The sequence below is a fragment of the Mixophyes fleayi genome, chromosome 2 (assembly GCF_038048845.1).
Source record: "Mixophyes fleayi isolate aMixFle1 chromosome 2, aMixFle1.hap1, whole genome shotgun sequence".
NCBI lineage: Eukaryota > Metazoa > Chordata > Amphibia > Anura > Limnodynastidae > Mixophyes > Mixophyes fleayi.
The window spans coordinates 356,574,106-356,597,677 of NC_134403.1; the positions used below are offsets into that span (position 1 = coordinate 356,574,106).

General features: G+C 39.5%; 1 protein-coding gene across 10 annotated transcripts in view; it reads left to right on the top strand.

Annotated features, from left to right (window-relative positions):
- The first annotated feature begins 11,703 nt into the window (after positions 1-11,703).
- Positions 11,704-23,572, top strand: part of SYNJ1 (synaptojanin 1) — a 69,671-nt gene continuing 57,802 nt past the window's right edge. For all 10 annotated transcript variants that reach the window (XM_075197167.1, XM_075197168.1, XM_075197172.1 and 7 more), the window contains exons 1-2: positions 11,704-11,829; positions 14,473-14,617. In XM_075197167.1, coding sequence (XP_075053268.1) covers positions 14,494-14,617 — 124 coding nt within the window. In that variant the 5' untranslated portion in view covers positions 11,704-11,829; positions 14,473-14,493. The remainder of the gene's footprint in view (positions 11,830-14,472; positions 14,618-23,572) is intronic.

A 23,572-nucleotide genomic window follows, 5' to 3' on the forward strand; every position in this document is an offset into this window, starting at 1 on the left:
AAAATGTTATATGAAGATTGTTTTGATCTACGCTCTATGCATTTGTGGAACACATATTTTGCCCCATTTGGGTCTAATTTTGTGTTTGGAGTTTTCAGCCGCTCTCTCGCTTTATTGTTTGTATTGTAATGTTTTTTATTTTGTTTATTTCAATTTAATTTGACTTTAATTATATTGAACTTGAGTAGACTCCTAGCTGTAGGTTAATAGATTTTTTTATTTTTATTTTTAACATCCCTAACTGAAATTGTTTTCTCTTAGAATTTTACTAATCAACTCTTCAGCTGAATTTCCTTGATGGTCAGTGAGCTGTGATTGGCAGCCCCCTGTGTGTAAGGACAGCTTAAAACCTCCTAGAGCCTAGGTTCCCAAACTGTGCGCCACGGCTCCCAGGGCTGCCGCGGCGCTGTCACAGGGGTGCCGTGGACAGGAAGAGGGAAAAAAACCAAAAACAAAACAAGCTTACCAATCCGGCGGCACCCAGACCCAGCAATGTTGGGTTTGACGTCATCACGCCCGACATTCAGTGACAAGCGGCAGGAGAGAGGAGGATGCTGGGTCCAGGGCACCGCCGGATTGGTAAGTTTATTTTGTTTTTGGGTTTTTTTCTCTCTTCCTGGCCATGGCGGTATGCAGAGAGGGCAGAGTGGGGATGCAGAGGGGGCAGAGTGGGGATGCAGAGGGGGCAGAGTGTATGGATGCAGAGGTGGCACAGAGTGAGTTAGCTGTAAATTATTCTTTAACAGAAATATAATTGAAAAAAATATATAAAAATATTATTTTCCTTTGGATTTATGTGTTTTATTTTTGCATACAACTAAATAAGTATTTCTGCCCTGACCTAAAAACTTATTACGTTTTTTTGATCCAGCTACTTATAAAATGGGACTGCTCGGTAATTATTTTGGAGGTGTGCTTTGAAAAAAATTATGGAGACTCTAAGGGTGCAGCGAACTGCAGAAGTTTGGGAACCACTGATTTATATCCTTCTGGAGATATGGCCTCCAGACCTGAACACAGTATTCTAGATGAGGCCGTACCAATGACCTATACAGTGGCATTACTATTAATGTCTTTCTGCTACAGATTCCTCTCCCTATGTAACCAAGCATCTGACTTGCCTTCCTCATTGCTTTGTTACATTGCTTACCTGCCATTAACTCATCTGAAATAGTGACTTCTAGATCCCTTTCCTCCTCAGTAGTTTCCATTAAAGTGCCATTAATACTATAATTAACCTTTGGGTTTTTGAGACCCATGATTTTGCAAGTACAGATCCTTGGGGTACTCCACTGGTACCCTTTCCCTCCTGTGAATGTACTCCATTTACTATAACTCTCTGTTTTCTATCCTGCAACCAAGATCTTATCCATTCAACCAACTTAGAATCCAATCCTAAGTTTTCAAGTTTATTTAACAGTCTGCGATGTGGGACAGTGTCAAAAGCCTTACTAAATTCTAGATAAGCTACATCCACGGACCATCCTTGATCTATTAATTTAGTCACCCAGTCAAAAAAAGTCAATAAGATTTGTTTGACATGATCTCCCCGCGGTAAATCCATGCTGTTTGGGATCCTGTAAGATACTGGATTTAAGATATTCTATAACTCTTTATTTTAAGAGTGTTTCCATCAATTTCCCTACTACTGATGTAAGGCTCACTGGTCTGTAGTTGCCTCTTCCATGCTCCCACTTTTGGGTACTGGAAATACATTTTCTCTTTTCCAGTCCTCTGGAATTATTCCTGTATCTAGTGGCTGATTGACTAATTCTGCTAATGCTGTTACCAGCACCCCTTTAAGTTCTTTTAGTATCCTTGGATGTATCCCATCTGGCCACATTGATCTGTCCACTTTTAGTATTCAGAGTTCTGTTAGGACCTTCTCCTTTGTAAATGTACTTAAATTAGACATCATTTACATTGTAATAAATGTTATTGATCGGGAGGGGGGGGGGGTGAAGAAAACTTTTTTCTTTAATGTTTTCTCATTAATGACTGAATTATTAACAGGTGACATTAATTGGATATTTTTTTTTTTCTGTGCATTCTTTTGTGAGCTTTTATTCCACATATGTCTAGTAGAGTAAAAGACACCTACACCCATATTCATCACCAGACATAGCTTAACATCCGCTCCTTGTGTGTTTTTTTAAAAGACACACATTACGTTCATTTTGCGTGCCTCAATGAATCAGATTCTCTAAGGTCTATGCATCAAGCTAACTTGCCACGTAAAAGATACAGAAACGGCTGTTTCCGCATCTTTTAAGTATGGTTGTATTTCATGCCTAATGGAGGAGATAAAGCAGAAATCTCCTCCGTTTAGGCAAATACCATGCAGCATCGCAGTCCCAATGGATTACCATGAGGACTGCGATATTCAGTAACGCATGAAGCTTTGATAAGCTGTCCATCTCAGGATGGCGTTACCTGTCTTTCCTATGGGATTACTTTTGCATATTTAATTGCCCCGCATCTTATTGATGCATAGATCCCTCTATGTCTTATCTCATATGCTGTGGGGAGGGGAGGGACCAACACCAAAGTACTATTATTAGGAAGAGTGGACTTTCAATAATCTTCTTTTATAAAAATGTAAATATTTTTAATGCCAATGACTGCGTTTAGTTGGATGGGAAGCACTCTTTTATTTGGACATATTTAAGTTTTCTTAAGGTGTTATAGGGATAAATGCCTAATAGTATAGGAAATGATTTATTTTTTTCCTTTTGTTAACAGCAATCTTCTGACAGTTGTGGACCTAATTAGCAGTACATTTAGAGGCCTAGAAATACATTTAAAAGAGTGTAAAATAAATGATATTTCTTAAATAACATTATGTGATATGAGTAGAATGAAAGTAGATTGGAAGAAAAGAAAATCTTGGTGACAGAGGACTATATGAACAGATGTGTGATAAGTAGTCTGTGCACTTTGCCTCTCTAAGGAATGTTGAGCTGAGTGAGGTCATGATGTGACATCATAATGGTAACTGCTGATATCACTGCTTCAAGACTCCACCCTCTGTCACACACAACCAGGACACTGACCCAGCATCCATCACCAGCTCTCCAGCACAGACTGACTACATTCTCTGTACCTCGCCATCCTCTGACATTTGCTTCAGAAACTTGAAGCCATCTCGTCAAAAGAGGCCAGCATTAGGTAAGTATATCATCATAAACCTGTGGATATGCCTGCAGAAGTGGAGCTTGACGACCTAAAATTTGACCTTCAGCTTGTTTGGATAGTCTAAGATTTACGTTTGTTGCAGGGTGCTATTATTATTTTGATTCTAAAAAGGGGATGGCTGTCGTCTTCAGCAAATTACTCAGCTTTACGAGGAAAACAAATTGGGCAGTGGGAGGAGAAGGGGATTTCTGTCTTATCAATTAGCTCAGCCAAACATACTTTAGAAACAACATGATCATTTGAAGGTGAAATGTGTATTGATCATATGAAGGTGAAATGTGTATTGATCATGTGAAGGTGAAATGTGTGTTGATCATGTGAAGCTGAAATGCTTTTTGATCATGTGAAGGTGAAATGTGCGTTGATCATGCTCAACACACATTTCACCTTCACATGATCAACACACATTTCACCTTCACATGATCAACACGCATTTCACCTTCACATGATCAAAAAGCATTTCATCTTCACATGATCAACACACATTTCACCTTCACATGATTAACACGCATTTCATCTTCACATGATCAACACACATTTTACCTTCACATGATCAGCAAACATTTCACCTTCACATGATCATCGAGAATTTCACCTTCACATGATCAGCATGCTTTTCACCTTAATATGATCAACATGCATTTCCCCTTTACATGATTAACACATATTTCACCTTCACATATACATATTTGATGAAGGCTCAGTAATTTATCTGCATAGCCCCTTAATGCCCAGAGGGAAGGGCAGTCCTTGCAGCCATGGTTCCCCAGAGGTTTCCTCCACAGGGGGTTTTTCCTCTCCTGAGTGCTGAAGGATGACTCTACGTGAGTCCAGGGGTATCCACTATATTGGTTCTGTTATAGAACAAGTTTGTCAGAGCCATAGGCCAATCTTTGACAATATGTTCCTTTTTAATTATGCAGAATAACAAATGTATGTTTAAATTTTAAAGAAAACCTTCATAAAACTTTTTTTAAAATACTGTTTATTTGCTTGATTTTACTTTTGTTTTCTTAATAAATGCTCCTGAAATGGGAAGAGAAGTGGTGTGTGAGATAATGACTGGGGCAGAGATGGTAAAGGAGGGCAGTACAGGGGTAGCTGATAGAATGAAATCTCAGTTTATTAAACATAAACTAAAGGTAAATAGAAAATAAAGGTTAGAACAGGCAAATCTGAGGGTTGAGGAGGAAAAAACTAAGGGCTAGATTTACTAAACTGCGTGTTTGAAAAAGTGGAGATGTTGCCTATAGCAACCAATCAGATTCTAGCTGTCATTTATTTAGTGCACTCTACAAAATGATAGCTAGAATCTGATTGGTTGCTATAGGCAACATCTCCACTTTTTCAAACCCACAGTTTAGTAAATATACCCCTAAGGCTAAGTGCACACAAGTGATTTTAATCCATCCGTGTTACTTCCAGTTTTCTGTTTAGTGTAAGATAGATGTCGGCACACTTGGTCATTTATCTCTATGAGAAAACTAAATACATGTGCACATTGGTGTCTGCAGATACCATGAGATGGATGTGGGTGGACAAGAACAGACATGTCCTTTCATATCCACAGTAGTCTTGGGGTTTGTGACCAAAACCCCCTTGTGCACAGGCATTGCTTCTTCTAATGTATCAATGACCACTAGTGCCCCAGTCTCATCCTAGTGTGTCTCCTCCATCTACTGATGGAAACAAGGGAAGCACCATGGGCACTAGCTCTAAGGAGGGACGATGATCACCTGAAAGAGGCAACTGATGTTCATGGGTCATGAAAGCTAATAATACATCTAAGAGATACGTGGTCAAAGAAAGATATATCAATGTCATATACAGCTGCTGCTTTTATCCACCTGTTTCCTGATTGCTTTGAGTGACTCACCTGAAGAAGAGGGTACAGCCCCCCACACACACACACACACACACACACAAAAGGCTGTGTGTCATGACACCCACCTGTGTCACAATGAACCAGCTCTGATCAGCATTTGAAACATATTTGAGGTGTGTTGCCTGATATCACGATTATTATTGGATATATGATTGGGAGGTGGAGGAGCCCAGAGAGCACATTTAGGCACCACCGCGTCACATTGGACATAGAAGAAGGAGACAGACCCAACTGTGAGACTTGGATGGATTGGAAAGCTGCACAGAGGATCCTGACACATGTTGCAGCGTCCACACAGAAATATCGTATCGGACAATAAAAATAACACCAACAACATTCCATTTAGGGAGCACATATTTTACTTATGTTTTGTGGTTTTTATATCTTGCTTTTTTTCTTTATTAATCTGTGTCTTATATTTTTAAAATGTTATTTTCTTTGTGTCAGTGGTCATTGACAAGTAACATATAAGACACATTAGCATCAAAAGGGTAAGATACATATTTACACCTATCTGCTGGGTCAGACACATCAGTAAATACATCCAGCTCTGCACCAGTCACTTATGCACCAGGATTACGTTAATCATAGTTACACCCAAATACACTTACATTTGTTTGGAAAATGTAAAATGCAATCTCTATTAGGTTTGTTTTCAATGAAAAAAAAAAAAGAGACTGTAATATAGGAGGTTTAGTCTCCCTTCTTGTGTAGGAATAAAAGTAGCAAAAACTGAAATCAAAACAGGCCCAGAGAATCATATAATATAGGTACGATCAATGAAGAAAGGTTCAGAGGTGAATCATAATCAGCCAACCAGAAGCGACTAGTGCTGGCGACTGTCCTCATCATCAGTGTGTATTCTCACCAGCCCTCTTCAGAGGAGAGCGTTAGCCACGAGGCGGGGGTGATGTGGGGCCCATCACTGACAGAGAACTTCTATCTCTGGATATACTGGGATATTAAAGTAGGACAACCAGGCGACAATTTTGTCCAGTATTAGTCAAGAATGTTAATACCAATATACATCTGGAAGGTGCTGTAAATGAGAACTAAACCAAATGTAGATCAAGTGGTTTATTATAAATTGCATTAACAAATAAAATTGCCCTTATTTACAGACAGTGATAAAAGAACAGTGGAACATTTGAAAGCTGTTTCTGACCAGAATATGGTCCAGGTAACCTGGAAATCCATCCTTTTTCTATAGGCTCTGGAACACAGAGGTTAAAATGTTGCACTTAAAACTAACAAGTAAACTCAAGTTCAATGGTTACAAAAATCTCCTAGGGCTGGAGAAACAGGCTTGTTGATGTCACTATTAAACAAAGGCAAATCATTTATAAATCAGATAAGTACAGATATTATTCCAACATGCAGAGGCTTTATATAAGACTGTAACTGAGCGACTATCAGAGAGAGTAGCAGTCAGTAATGGTGTATGTTCCCTACCGCTATTGTGGGCCTGATTTAGAGTTAGACCTAAGTGCTTTTGCTTGACACAAACAAGTATCTTGGTACACAATAGTCACTGACAGTGCCAAGTTGTAAGTCTTTATACCATGTAGGAAGTAACATTTCTGGGAGTTCCGGGAGTTCAAGAAAAGACCATCCAGGTTCCTCAGGTATGCAGTACAACTGTTTAGAGTGGCATAAAATAGTATGAACTAAACTGAGCGTTGAAAAGAAAAGACCTCGGTTAGGATGAAATTTTATTAGTGTAGATCAGCGGTTCCCAAAATATGCATTGTGGCTCCCCGGGGTACCACGTGATCTCAGAGGGGTGCCATGGACAGGACCGGTGGTAACCTGGGTAAGCAAGGCGGGTGACTACATAGTAATTATTTTTGCTTAGGGGTGCCTTGAAATAAATATGGAGATCCTAAGGGTGCCCCGAACTGTGAAACTTTGTGATTCACTGTCCTAGAGTATTAGGTAGACTTATCTTTGAAAAAGTCACAGCCTGTGGCGAAGAGCGTCGGATCGGAGAGTATCGCCTGCGGGACAGACAGACTTATTAGCTCTAATCTTTGGAAGTTCTATTGCTGTTAGTATGATTATCACAAGTGCAGCTGACAGATGCAGCAGCGCAGAGGCTGAACTAGCCAGCTGTGGTCCCCGGTGCAGCGAAGCAGGGAGGAGGGACCTAGATATCATCATCATCAACATCTATTTATATAACGCAGCTTGTGTAGCGCTTTACAATTGGGAGCAAACAGTAATAAAACAATACTGTGTAATACATAGAGGCAAGAGGGCCCTGCTTGCAAGCTTACAATCTATCACTGAGAACACTATAAATAACATGCTTATAAAGTTATGAAACACAGCAACATCTATTGGGCAGCACGGTGGCTCAGTGGTTAGCACCGCCGCGGACGCTTCTTTGACAGCGCCGCGGCTGCTGTATAGGACAGCGCTGCCGAAACGGAGTTGCGCATGCGCAGCAGCTCTCTCTCTGTTTTTTGTTTTTTGGTTTTTTGGGGGGGTCAGGGGGGGAAACCCCCCCCTGACAATCCTGCGTGCGCCCCTGGTAAGCTCCAATGGATGTACTTGCTCAGTGACCCTTGAAGGTTTTTATGCAGGCTTTTTTTTTTGCAGGATTATTTATTCTAATTAAGAGCCTTGCCTGTGGGGCCCCCGGGCACCTGCCCATCGTGCCCAATGGAAAAGATGGCCCTGCGGGTCTTGTTGATCAGTTTGCCCACCGAATGCGAGATGACATTGAATAAGGTCCGGGGAGAAGCTAACAGCGGATTGAGCCTGAAGCCGATACACTTGGGTGGGCTATAATGAGACCCGTCGTATTGTATTGTATTCCTTGGATGTCATGTTACAACTGTTATTATGTGATTGATTTAGCACTGTAATAAAAGGATTATAGCTCAGTTGGTGATTTGTGTTAAAAACAACTTAAGTATTCTTTATTAAGATTTTTGCTTGGGTATGAAACTATATCCCCATTTCCACGGTACCAGCGGCTAGACCACGAGATAGCCTAGTAAAGCACTAATTTGGTGTGTTAGTCTTTGCTGGTTAACTTCAGGTACATTTACTACCAGTAAGTGTAGGCAAATAGCCTGTGGGTGCATACCTGTCATTACAGAGATCTCGATCACAGATTGGTGCCCTTATAAATTAGATTTTCGGAACCAATATCCATTTAGACCCATGACTGGGACTTCTTCATCAGAAACCCAAAAGGCTCTTGAAATATACTTACAAAGTAATATCTCAATCATGTATCCACACTTGATTGCATGGCAAAAAAAAAGAAAAACTTCCATATATTGGGGCAGCACGGTGGCTCAGTGGTTAGCACTTCTGCCTTACAGCACTGGGGTCATGAGTTCAATTCCTGAACATGGCCTTATCTGTGTGGAGATTGTATGTTCTCACCGTGTTTGTGTGGGTTTCCTCCGGGTGCTCCGGTTTGCTCCCACACTCCAAAAACATACTGGTAGGTTAATTGGCTGCTATAAAATTGACCCTAATCTCTCTCTCTCTCTCTCTATCTCTCTCTCTCTCTCTCTCTCTCTGTCTTTGTGTGTATGTTAGAGAATTTAGACTGTAAGCTCCAATGGGGCAGGGACTGATGTGAGTGAGTTCTCTGTACAGCGCTGTGGAATCAGTGGCGCTATATGAATAAATGGTGATGATGATATATTGTGGAAAAATATGGTCCCTGTGACACTCATTTAATCCTAATTAATGGTAGTGTCACCTCGGAGGGGCCTGTACGATGTTCATTGTGGCACTTTTCCTGCTTTCTTCTTCTCTCCACTTGCAGGGTTTTATTTAAACTTTTTACTTGACTATCTTTTTTGGACTACATACTGTATTCTAAGTTATAGCTTAATTGCTCTTTATGGGACCAATTGTCCCCTGCTTAAGCAACATTGGGATGGGATCATCAGCTCTGATAATGCAGATCTTTGCATTTAACCTTGACTTTTGTATTTTTGTACACTTAATAATGCCATTTTCTATCTGTGTTCAAACCTTAAGCCACTATGTTATTAGATTTTAGATTTTGGGAGTTTGGAACACATGGGGGGATATAATGTTCTTCATAAAAGAGTAGGTCAAGAAGGTTGTACTTTTACAACTGATAATTCTGTCGAAACTGAACAAGATATTACTGACAGTAAAAAGGAGCTGAGAAATTGCAACACAGATTCTGACAACGGGATTATTTTGGTAGTTTGTGCATTTTATGCCTTTATTTGTTTGTTTTGTTCATGAAATTGCTATAATATTTAAACAATTACAAGATACTGCTGGAAATAAGAAACATGAATGTGTAGTACAAATGTATGTTGCCCTTCAAAGGGTACAGGAAGAAACAGAATTGGAGGTAATATAGATGATGAATATGGGGAATAATTGAATTTTGTACTATTTAAGCAAAAAAGAAGTGAACTGTAGAATCCATTATTCTAGGCCTATGACTTAACTTGATTTAGCCTAACTTGTAGAATGCAAAATGGATGGAAATTAGCAGACATATGACTAACAGTGAGATAGTAAAAAGAATGCGTGAACATAAGTTTATTAATTCTGAAAGATATTTTTATTAAAATATTGCCTAGATGTTAAAATCATAAATATCGGGGGCTTTATGTGTATTACCATGTAATGCAATTATATCTGCCTGTATAGGAGGAAACAATACTAAATGAATTCCGTTTTGTAAAATAATAAAGAAATATCTGATCAACCCAAATTTCATTCCGGGTGAAAGTTGGAAATAAGTGGATCAGTAAAAAACAATGATGTATCAAGGATCTCTCTCCTTGTTCTACTAGGCTGACAGTCAGCATCCAAATGGACTAAAAATAGTGCATAAGCAAAGGTCACAGAACCACTGATAATTTTAAAAAAGGTTTATATTCAATACAATGTGTAAATGTTGCACTCCCATTAAAAGAGGTACCAGCATGTACTAACAACAGTTTGTGACACCAGTAAGAGGGTAGGGTTTTAAGCACAGAGCAGGAAATAGATGACCGGGTAACCGTGGAACATTTGTTTGTTCATTATATTAATATGTTTATTTAAATAATAATAAAACTTTGGTTATTTGTATTGGAAATCGGTTAGGTGGATTTGGGAGTAAGATGTGAAATTCTAGTATGGCTGGGCAATGAGAACACAACCTGACCATCCATGTTGCATCGCTGCTTTAATGGTATTAAAGCCAATGCTTTTTACATTTAATGACAATGGTTCTTGGGTCGATAAGGCCAAACAATGTTATTGTTTAATTTTGGGGGGTACAACTATTTGTGGGACAGGGCTGTCTCGGATTATAAATAATTGTAAATATGTTCAATTGTGCTTGGTCTGACAAGGCAAAGAAAGGGTTTATATTATTACTTGTGTAATTTGAGATTATATGTTGGTCTATGTTAAATGTAACAAGTCTTGACAAAATAAGCAGGGCTGAGACCTTTCCAGGTTGTCTGTGTCTTTTGTTTGGGGGTTAATTGTTAATTAAACATTTGACCTGCTTATCCTCATGATTAGTGATGGTGTTTCTGTAAACGTAGATTGTCAGTGACACTAGTTGCTTGTTGTTTTTGTAAATACAATTTTTTTATAGTCTCATTGAACTTTACCCCAAAAAAATGTTTTAATTGGAGTTCATCTTTAAAGCGTCCAAAAACAAAATGTAAAATGTGGTCGTCATACACTAATTTTGGCTAGCACTGTGTCTTATCTGTATGTGAAGTTTGATGTCTGCTTTCTGTAACATCCCGCACAATATTTTCATTTTCCAGACCAGGGATTACCATACAGCAAGGCTATATAACCCTCACAGGCCACAATATCACTGAAAGGAAGGTCTGTGTGTAAACTGAAAAAAACAACCCACAAAATAACATTGCTGAGTGCAGTATTTTTACTACATTATCTGTTTCACATATTGCTGTACAAATCAGTTATTTATGCTTCTTACATTTCTCTTTGGCACATGATTGAATACATCAATGTGTCCAGATTCTTCCATGAATTATGTATTATACTATACTGAGCAAACTGCATATGGACACAGTGTCAATTGCAACATAGGTTTAATGATATAATCGATATTAAGTTTCATTAATTCAGACCAGATTACTGCAACTAGAAAAACACATGAGAAAAAGCAGATGCAGAATAGCATTACACACTAATTAGCAGGTGGAGGCACCCCCTTAATGTCCTCTGGGCTGATCCTAATTTCATTGAATGTTCATTTTCATGCCTTAGAATCTACACAATGACTAATGTAATATTTTCTCTTTGCTCATAGTACATCTACCCCCCTCCAAACCAGCCATTGTGTTTCCCAATCTCCTATATACCCCAGCCTGCCCCTCACATAGTGGATGTAAGTGTAGCTCCGTAAAAATGTTGTTGAACTACAAGTCTCAGCACTGACTCAGAGCACGGTGGGATATATATATATATATATATATATATATATATATATATATATATATATATATATTTCCTTGGCATCCAGCAGGGTATACAGAATAACACCTGCCAGTAGTAAACATGGCCGCCAGAGCTGCACACGTCATCAGCTTATCACCAGACCACCTTAGTCAGTAGAGAGGCGGGGAAAGGCGTGGCCAGGTCTGGCTGTGGGCGGGGCGAGCCTCCGCCGGTGTCTGTGCACACCCTGAGAGCGCGCTCCCGCTGCCGGAGAGGAGCAGTCACTGGTCGGTGATCAGCTGTCAGCGGCGGCGGTGTCTCCGGTATGTATCCAGCCCCTGCCCCGCTCCTATATACCGGGCTAACGGTGCACAGACCCACACACCCTCCCATACTGGATCATAAGCTGTCAGCCCTGTGCAGCCTCAGACAGGCCCCGGTATTACCAGGCCCCTCACCCTACAGTGCCCGCACCTGCCTGACATGACCTGTGCCACTGACCCCAGGCATTTATAGCCAGGGGGGTTATGTGTCCTTATCATGACATGTCATGTGTATAATGTACAGATCTCTATAATAACTGAGGATCATATATCCTTATCATGACATGTCATGTGTATAATGTACAGATCTCTATAATAACTGAGGATCATATATCCTTATCATGTCATGTGTATAATGTACAGATCTCTATAATAACAGGATCATATATCCTTATCATGACATGTCATGTGTATAATGTACAGATCTCTATAATAATTGAGGATCATATATCCTTATCATGACATGTGTATAATGTACAGATCTCTATAATAACTGAGGATCATATATCCTTATCATGTCATGTGTATAATGTACAGATCTCTATAATAACAGGATCATATATCCTTATCATGACATGTCATGTGTATAATGTACAGATCTCTATAATAACTGAGGATCATATATCCTTATCATGACATGTGTATAATGTACAGATCTCTATAATAACAGGATCATATATCCTTATGACATGTCATGTGTATAATATGTACACATCTCTATAATAACAGAGGATCAAATATCCTTATCATGTCATGTCGTGTGTAATATGTACAGATCTCTATAATATCTGAATATCATAAATCCTTATCATGACATGTGTATAATATGTACAGATCTCTATATTATCTGAGGATCATATATCCTCAGCATGACATGTCATGTTATAATATGTACAGAGATCCCTCTAGTAATAGCCTGTGGCATGTATCCTTATCATGACATGTCATGTGTATAATATGTACAGAGATCCCTCTAGTAATAGCCTGTGGCATGTATCCTTATCATGACATGTCATGTGTATAATATGTACAGAGATCCCTCTAGTAATAGCCTGTGGCATGTATCCTTATCATGACATGTCATGTGTATAATATGTACAGAGATCCCTCTAGTAATAGCCTGTGGCATGTATCCTTATCATGACTTGTCATGTGTATAATATGTACAGAGATCCCTCTAGTAATAGCCTGTGGCATGTATCCTTATCATGACATGTCATGTGTATAATATGTACAGAGATCCCTCTAGTAATAGCCTGTGGCATGTATCCTTATCATGACATGTCATGTGTATAATATGTACAGAGATCCCTCTAGTAATAGCCTGTGGTTTGTATCCTTATCATGACATGTCATGTGTATAATATGTACAGAGATCTCTCTAGTAATAGCCTGTGGCTTGTATGTTTATCATGACATGTCCTGTATATAATATGTACAGGTCTCTTAATTACAGACTGGACCATATATCCTTATCATGACATGTCATGTTATAATATGTAGAGATCCCTCTAATAACTGTCTGTACTATGTATCCTTATGACAAGTCATGCATATAATATGTACAGATCTCTAACAACAGACTGGACCATATATCCTTATCATGACATGTTATGTGTATAATATGTACAGTCCCTCTAATAAATGTTGGATCATATATGTTTATAATGATATGTCAGGTGTACAATATGTACACATCTCTAGTATAGTCTGGATAATAGTGCATCTTTATAAAGACATTTATTGTGTATAATATGTGCAGATGCCTCCAGTAATAGACTGAATCATGTATTTTTTATGATGGAAATTCATGTGCCTACCCCTCTGTGGATCTTCTGTTTATCATGTAGCTGGTCTTGATTATGTACAGTATATTTTATTATCTAACCTTTATGTGCACATGTCAGGAGTTTTCTGGAAAAGCTGAGCTCAATTTGCATCTGGATTCACCTTAATGCAGTAGGTTTTGGATTTAATTTGATTATATGTGATTATGCATTCTTCATTCGTACCTTACTGGAAGTATTCAGGGACAGGGATAATATTTGGGGGCATATGATCGATGCCAGATGCAAAGAAGTCACATATTTGTTCTTTGTTTATGTTGATAAGGGCAGGTGTATGGTTTACTGGTAAATGTCCCCATGTTTTTCTTTTGAATGTAAGCGGTTATGATGTGGACACAGGTTACAATGTGATGATTCATTCTGATACATTTGCTACAATTATTTTAAAAAAAATAAAATTCTCATGACTTTGCGTGATTGTATACTAATTGTGATCCAGTGCAGTTGGCCAAATGAATGGACAATCCAATCTTGGTTGTGAGCTTGTCATCCCAAAGTGATCTGATTAAAGCTGGTTGAAGTTTTCGTATAGTCTTTGTGCTATTATTAAAGTCTAATCATCCTACAAATGTGCTGTTTTGCACATCTACTGCAAATGTATGTGAAGTAATCACTCCTTTTATAATGGATAATTGGATTAAAAATAATGGAGTCTGGTTCAGTTCATTCAGTCTTTTTATTTGGAAACAAAAAACAATTGGTTTGCTGCTGTTTGATGTGTAAACTTGTAAGGTTGATACCCCAGGATAAAAGTTTAAGCTCCTACACTAATGACTCACTAAATTGTCTTTTCCAGGGCTTGTTATCCAACACAAACATGGCTTTTAGTAAAGGATATCGGATCTTTCACAAACTGGACCCTCCTCCCTTCAGCTTAATAGTAGAGGCTCGAAACAAGGAGGAATGTCTGATGTTTGAGTCCGGAGCGGTGGCGGTCCTCTGTAAGTTATCTGTTATAACTAAATGCAGTATGCGTCTACCTAGAGATATTGTATTTCATGTTGGGTCTCACAGGCTGACATTTGTTACCCTAACATATATATCTTATGCTGATTACCCTTTGGTTTATTTAAACCAAAGCCCTGTTGTGCATATTCATGTCTTATGTTTTATTTGCATATTGGTGTCATTTCTGTCTGACCTTGAAACAAATGTTTTATTTATGGTGTAAAATAAATGAAATCCTAGCTCTGCACAGGAAGGGTTAGATCATTTGTTCCAGGCTGTTCTGTCTCCTATACACATTTTCGGTGTTTTACATTCATTCTTTTCTATCAGCATTAATCTTTGGTGGAGCAATACCTGTCCCAAGAGCTGACACTCACTGGAACCCCACTATATAATACAGTAGTTGTAAATTGCTCATACTTACAGTAGTGTTACAGTAATGTATGTTAAACCGCATCATAATTAAGGTTTACATAATTTGTAATGCTGATGGTGTCTGATTTTAATTCTCTTCAGATATGAACGGCGGCAAAATACATTTTTCAGTGTTAACCCCTCCAAGATTGCAGGGGCTTTGCCCCTTCGTGATCAGACCAAATCTCACAGTTTGCATTAAATCTCTTCAAATGGACATAATTTTGTTTTATTTCTTAGTTCATACAAGTAGTTAATTTTGTTTCCTTTTTTAATGACTCTGCCCATGCAATATTTGACACAATTAAAATGCCCTTTAAATAATGTGTAAAGTTCACATTTTTGCTGCTTACGGTATATAACAAAATTGCCCATTGGTATGTATGCCCCATATTTTTATTTTGGGGGTATCAAGTCTCACGTGCGGTTTTGTAAGATGGGGGAGGAGAGTCATGATTTTTTTTTTTTTATTTGGTTGGTTTTTTTACTTTTAATGTTTAAAGCTATCTATTATTTAATTACTTAAAGTGCACACTAACACTATTACATTCAGTGTTATTTGAATCTAATTATAGTAGTGGTAGGGCGATCCAATCAGTATGAAAGTGTCCTAAATCGAGTTTGATGCAGGTGATGTGGTGAAGACTGCATTAATTTGAGCTGCTGTGACATCACTGGCACTGCCCCCTGTGTATGAATCCACCAATCACCACCATGCATATTTGCAGAACAAGCCTGTGTGTCACTGCCCACCTGTTAGTAAGATATAACATGATAAAGGACAGTCTGCAGATGAGAGAAAGAGAGCAGCATTAAGTATAAACCATTCAGTTATTCGGCTCGATAATTCAAGGTTTCTAATATACCTTAATGTCAAATACTGGCTTTACTTGCACATTAGTGGTTAAAATGGGGTAGTGCGGACACTTCAGTTTTGCTGTGCAAAACTGGATTATGCAATAATTAGACATTTGGAATAATTCCACTTCCCCATAGAGATGAGTGTTTTTGTAGCATGATAGCTGTAGTCTGCAGGGACAGGCATAGGATTCTGATTGGGGGTTTCAACACCAAAGTATTCATGTTCTATGTATGCATTTGCTGTATAAATAAATAAAAAAAATAAGCATCCCCTCCTTCTCCTGACTTGTTGCTTGGCCAGAAAGCTTCACCTGGGACCCCCCAACATTAGAGGGGACCTTGCACAACCCCCCCCCCCCCTACCATATTTACAGCAACTGTGCATGTTATTAAAAAGCTGCAGGATTAAAGTCCTGCACGTGATTGGACAGATAATTGCCAGCCAATAGAATGCAGTGTTTCATCCTGTACCTTCCTAACAGTGTGGGCAGAAGCTACTGGTAGGTGGTATTCAGGAGGATCTACAGTTAGTGGTAGTGGGGGGTAAGGGGCGGTTATAAATGTAAACATAGACAACAAATGGCATCAGCCAAAAACTTTGATATTTTCCCAATAAAGTACCTGTATAAAAGGCTATTCAGTATCACATTTAGAGGTGCATGTAGTGGTCTTATCTGAATTAAGAAGGAAGACTTTCCACAGACCGGATTGGTGTTTGGCTGTAGGGTGTGCTCCCAGGTTCTGCTGTGACTGAAGGAGGCCTGTTTCTAGCAGTATACCTGGTCCTATAGCTCCTACAGGAGTGTCCTATTGTATTACCGTTGACTGACCTGCTCAAGGGGACTGTTTGCTTTGCAGAATACATATTTGCTCTTCTGCAAAAACATCGGTTTTTCTGTCTTTGAGAATTTTGCCTGGAAACGAAATACGTGTCCACAACCACGGATTCCATCGGCCAATCACCGGTTTAGCCAGGAACAATGAAAACCAAAATGGATCTGAATAATTCTCAGCCATTGTCGGTGGTTGATGGTAGAGAGCACACATCTGTATTAGCTGAATTTGTTGTAGAGTTATCTTGTTCTGTGAGGTACAGATGAGCAAGTGGTGAAGGTTCATTAATATTTATCTTGCAAGATAGTTCCCAGTTCTGTAATCATAGAATATAAAATACAGGTCTGTATAGGCCCTTCTTAAACCATTAAAATATTTTTCCATTGACGCGTATTCTCTAACAGTGTTACGTCCATAGCTCTGTCTATGAATGGCGGCATACATTAAGAGACCTTTTGTAATATCTCCTGATTGGTGGTAAAACACAAGAACAATGATCTTTCCAAACCTTGTTGTCCCTTTATAACTGTCTTTATAATTTCCCTAACCTGCCACATGCGAACATTGCACTGAGGCCGTCTTCCATCTTTGGTCTGCCTATGACATTGTTTACACTCCTGTTTTGTTTTATGTAGGTTGCATGCACTCATTTCTCCAAAGATTTTAATGTCTCTTATATCCACTATCTGCTGTATTTAGCAAGGTCCCAGAACTCGCATACAAGTGGGATCTATGCCGATACTTCTCGGTAGTAAGAGCGATCCAGTGCAGCATTGTTAATGAATGCCGGCTGCTGATTGGAGGAGTATTACCTTCATAGTTGTCTTAAAATAATTCCTAGAATGATGAGACATTGAAGCGGACTTCACCCATGTGTCACTTTTGAGTGTTTAGATGTTCTTATTACTTTGGTTGAAAATACATCTAGAAAGTTGCTTAAAAATAACTAACCTGTGCCATTTAAATTATAGCCTAACTTCCAATTACCAAAACCTCTGGACTACTTGTAAAATTCAAGTCTTTTTTTTGTCCTGCTTGTGGGTGCAGACATTCACCTAGCCCACACTAGGAAGGAACACCACTTATCCCCAGAAGATGCAATACTTTTTGTACGTATCTGTAGACCTTCCTTTTGAAATATTTTGGCGTATCCTAGATACTGTGAGCGTTATGTAATGTAAATGCTGACAGCCATCTCATTTCCTAAATTCTCTCCCCCCATGATTATTACATCAAAGAGATTCCCATTCTAAGCATTAAGTGTATAAACAATGAGCCATTCATCCCCAATGTTATTCACTAAACTACTGTACATTTAGTTTAGCTTACATAGTATATATGTGTGTGTAATATTAGATATACAGAGTTCTGTGGTTGGAAATACTCCTGACATCGGTTACAATAACATTTCCTTTGAAAAGATTAGATGGTGACAGTTTACACACACACGAGCCAGGGAAGGTGGGCTTATCCATCAGTATAGATAGAATCCAGATTCCTACACAGGAGCCAGGGAAGGTGGGCTTATCCATCAGTATAGATAGAATCCAGATTCCTACACACGAGCCAGGAAGGTGGGCTTATCCATCAGTATAGATGGAATCCAGAGTCATACACACGAGCCAGGGAAGGTGGGCTTATCCATCAGTATAGATAGAATCCAGATTCCTACACAGGAGGCAGGAAGGTGGGCTTATCCATCAGTATAGATAGAATCCAGATTCCTACACAGGAGCCAGGGAAGGTGGGCTTATCCATCAGTATAGATGGAATCCAGAGTCATACACAGGAGCCAGGGAAGGTGGGCTTATCCATCAGTATAGATAGAATCCAGATTCCTACACAGGAGCCAGGGAAGGTGGGCTTATCCATCAGTATAGATAGAATCCAGAGTCATACACAGGAGCCAGGGAAGGTGGGCTTATCCATCAGTATAGATAGAATCCAGATTCCTACACATGAGACAGGGAAGGTGGGCTTATCCATCAGTATAGATGGAATCCAGAGTCATACACACGAGCCAGGGAAGGTGGGCTTATCCATCAGTATAGATAGAATCCAGATTCCTACACAGGAGCCAGGGAAGGTGGGCTTATCCATCAGTATAGATAGAATCCAGATTCCTACACACGGGCCAGGGAAGGTGGGCTTATCCATCAGTATAGATAGAATCCAGATTCCTACACACGAGCCAGGGAAGGTGGGCTTATCCATCAGTATAGATGGAATCCAGAGTCATACACACGAGCCAGGGAAGGTGGGCTTATCCATCAGTATAGATAGAATCCAGATTCCTACACACGAGCCAGGGAAGGTGGGCTTATCCATCAGTATAGATGGAATCCAAAGTCATACACACGAGCCAGGGAAGGTGGGCTTATCCATCAGTATAGGTAGAATCCAGATTCCTACACACGAGCCAGGGAAGGTGGGCTTATCCATCAGTATAGATAGAATCCAGATTCCTACACACGAGGCAGGAAGGTGGGCTTATCCATCAGTATAGATAGAATCCAGATTCCTACACACGAGGCAGGAAGGTGGGCTTATCCATCAGTATAGGTAGAATCCAGATTCCTACACACGAGCCAGGGAAGGTGGGCTTATCCATCAGTATAGGTAGAATCCAGATTCCTACACACGAGCCAGGGAAGGTGGGCTTATCCATCAGTATAGATAGAATCCAGATTCCTACACACGAGGCAGGAAGGTGGGCTTATCCATCAGTATAGATGGAATCCAGAGTCATACACACGAGCCAGGGAAGGTGGGCTTATCCATCAGTATAGATAGAATCCAGATTCCTACACACGAGCCAGGGAAGGTGGGCTTATCCATCAGTATAGATAGAATCCAAATTCCTACACACGAGGCAGGAAGGTGGGCTTATCCATCAGTATAGATGGAATCCAGAGTCATACACACGAGCCAGGGAAGGTGGGCTTATCCATCAGTATAGATAGAATCCAGATTCCTACACAGGAGCCAGGGAAGGTGGGCTTATCCATCAGTATAGATGGAATCCAGAGTCATACACACGAGCCAGGGAAGGTGGGCTTATCCATCAGTATAGATAGAACCCAGATTCCTCCACACGCGCCAGGGAAGATGGGCTTATCCATCAATATAGGTAGAGTTTGGATCTTCTGTGCATCTTCTATTCCCAGAAACCTTTCCTGTTTGACATTATACATTCGTGTTCTACAGAAAAGTAAAGAAGATCTTATCTAAAAGAAAGTCATACTGACATTTGTCAGTATATAGGTTTTTCCTGTTCGGTGAAATGTGGCTTATCTCTTTACATGGGAATTTGACATTTAAACATGGCTACAGATTAGTCACCGTGCATGGTCCATTTTCCCTGTGCAGCTTCTTCCGCAATGAAAGGGTTAAGTATATCCCTCTAGTTCGATTCTGATAAGTATTTCCTTGTGATATATTCCCTGGCGGTATAGTAACTAAGAGAGGTGGTTTTCCCTCTGTTCCCCCTTGTGTTATTTTACTGAGGCGGCCATGTCACGTGATCTTTCTTCCATATCTCTCTGATGGTTATTGGACGCAGCCACATGACCGCTTGTTGGTAGTTCACGTTTGGTTGTTTTGTCCCTGTGACCTCAGGAATTGGTTCTCTTTCAGCTCCTTTTTTGTGTTATTTAATGCTGCTGCCTTTTCATTGGGTTTGCCTATCCTCAGTGGGGTATATGTCTATGGTTCTCAGGTGTTTATATCATTATTTACATAGCCTGTTTTCCTTGCAGCCTCCCCTGTTGGACACACTTCCAATGGATGTTATAATGTTAAGTTGAAGCTTATATGAAGCCTATGCTGTGATCGAAATCTAATCCTAATCCTGCATAGTAGATAAGAGCAGAGAGAGGGTCTATGGTAGGCTCCCGTACCATATAGGGATTAATGTACATTTTACACTCAGCTGCCTCACAGTGCTGGGTCCTTGGGGTTTATTCAGAGTACAGTGCTATCTGTATAGAGTTTATATACAGTATTCTCCTCATACCCATGTGATTCCCCCCCCCCCCCCCCCCCCCGGTGCTCCGGTCCCATCCCACGCTCCATACTGGCAGATCTATTGGCTCTCAAACTGACGCTGATGTGTGTTTGTGCCTGTGTTAAAGATATTAGATTGTAAGCTCCACTCGGTCAGTGCTTGATGTACCTTATTAAATTCTGTGTTTGTCCAGAGTTGAATAGTTTATTGGCACGATGTTCTGTATTGCTTAATTGCTTAATAATTGCAATAATTCCCCTTTGGAAATCCCTGCGACCAGGATATAGCTGCACAATATGACCGCATCTCTGCTACACAGCAGGAATTCAGATCACAGCTCTCCTATAACAAAAAACAGCCTGAGGCCAGGTGCAGAGTACTCAGCACTTCTAATGGCTCATAATAATTTAATTTACTGCAATTACTTTGGAATTATTCAATACATTGAGTTATGGCTGTTGTTACTGTCACTTTTAATGCTAAGCCACGATTTTTTCCTACAGCAGGCTAATATATTGTTTAGTTGGGCCCAGATGGATGGAGGATTTAGTAGAATATTGGTAAAATGTGACAGAAAAATGAACTCCAGGCCACAAAGCTACATCTGAGTTGTGATATTTATTCAGAATTATAATAATAATTTTTCTTCCTCCCCTGCAGAAATACCTTTCAGGCGGTTAATATAGATGGTAGTTTACACTTTCAGTAGTGGAAATGTATTATTATATTACAGCTGTTTTAAACTTTTCCATGGATTAATCTCTTATCTTAATTTTGATAAGTTTATTTGAGTTTCTTAACTTAGGACAAGTTCATATTCTTCCTTTGACGGATATCATGTGACTTGGTAAACTGGTGCACTGCAGCCTACATAAAGGGAGCGGCCATTTTGTGGCGTCAACCAATGTTTATGAGAGGGAAGCCTATCGGATTACTAGGAACCAGTGACATATAGCGAATAAAATGGTGTTTTGTGTGTTTAAGTTGATGTTTCTAGTAAGCACACATCAACTTGTATTAACATATTATAGCTCTGTGGATTGTATTGTCCTCCATTGTTGATATTTACCTTTTTAAAAAGGCAAATTCACTCGTTTCCTGTACATTAAACCAGATCTTGCCTGTGTGAGGTTGTTGTGTTGTATTTGGGTAAACTTATTGAGTTACTGAAGGAACAATACACACGAAACGGCATCTTGTAGTTTTCACCATTCTATGTCCGCTTCCATTCCATGACAGAACGTGGTGCACTTGCTATGTAATCTTCTAGGTCTGTTTTAGGCTTTGATACCATGTCTGCCAATATAGTTACCCACAGGAATGTTGGTTTACATAGAGAAATACTTCCCCATTGATTTATCACAAATATGTTCTATTTTGATAAACTTACGAACATTGGATATTTTGGCTTATTCTTTTCACTTGTATGGCTATATGTTGTGCATTCCTAGTGAATTAAAGCAGCATTCTCAGCAAGATTGGTATAGCCCAGAAAATGGCCGCTTCCACTGTGTGTGTGTGTAAGCATTTGGGGGTAGATTTTGCAAACCGTAAAACAAAAAAGTGGAGGTGTTGCCCATAGCATCCAATCAGATTCTAGTTAGCATTTTCTGGAATGTACTAAGTGAATGAGAGCAGGACTGATTAGTTGCTATGGGCAACATCTCCACTTTTCCTTTTTAGAATGTTTGATAAATCTACCCCTAAGTGCAACCAGGAGATCTGCTATAAAAATGAAAACTCCTAATGACCAATTTATAATTGCACACTAAAATACATTTTCTGTCATCTAAAGTGGTCCGTATCCACCATTGCAGCATCTCATTGGTCCTACCTCTCTTATACATAATCAGCTAGCCCAATTTTTAATTAATGTATGGAGGACACCACTGAGGGACTGTGAGGGGTGATGGATTCATAGTAAGATTTCTTGACTTATTTTCTCATTGCTGGCGGGTATTATTTTCTTCAGTAACTCGAGTCCAGTGAGACTTCTCAACATATCACATGCAGCACTTGATACAAATGAAATCCCGATACACACGGCCCAGCATTCCCTCGCCCACACAGCTTGTGTTTCATGTTAACAGGTTTAAGCTGTTTGGCTTTATATCATTGACTGGAGTTTATAGGCGAATCCATCTGTGCTTCTTTAAGTGTTTTTAAATAAAATAGAAAAGTGATGATTTTGAAAAATGACAGAGCGCTATACTTTGGGACGCTCTCTACCGATTTTAAAAAATGTAAAAGCCTTGTTTCTCTTAGAATGTCTGTTTCATACTTTCCCTAGAAGCCATCTGGGCATTGTGTACAGTGCCTGGATGTTACATTTTGTTCATAACACCTCTATCACCGTAATTTAAAATCAAACCATATGTGTGTATTGCAATTATAATGTAATTCTAGTAAACGGCGGATCCATGACCATGTCCCAAGGTGTTTACATTGAAGGGGACACCTTGGGGGGAATTCAGTTCTGCCGCGAGTAACGTGGCGCTAAATCTATTACTGTTAATACGGTAATTTTAACTCTGATTTCGCAAGCAAAAACCAGCATTAAAGATTACCGTATTAACTAACGGTAATAGTTCGCACTAATTGAATCCCCCCCTGCCCACCCTTCCCCATAAGTCATACATTTATTTATTTTTGAATATGCTAAGAGGCTATAGACAATAGTGTAATTGTAATACAATGTGTGTATAGATGAAAAATACAGGACTGTCTAGCTCAGCCTGTTAATTACCTGTGTACGGCCTCATACCCATTGATTAAATGCATTTTATATAACTATTATACCAGCATTAGAAACACTATATATGTAAAGCTGGGT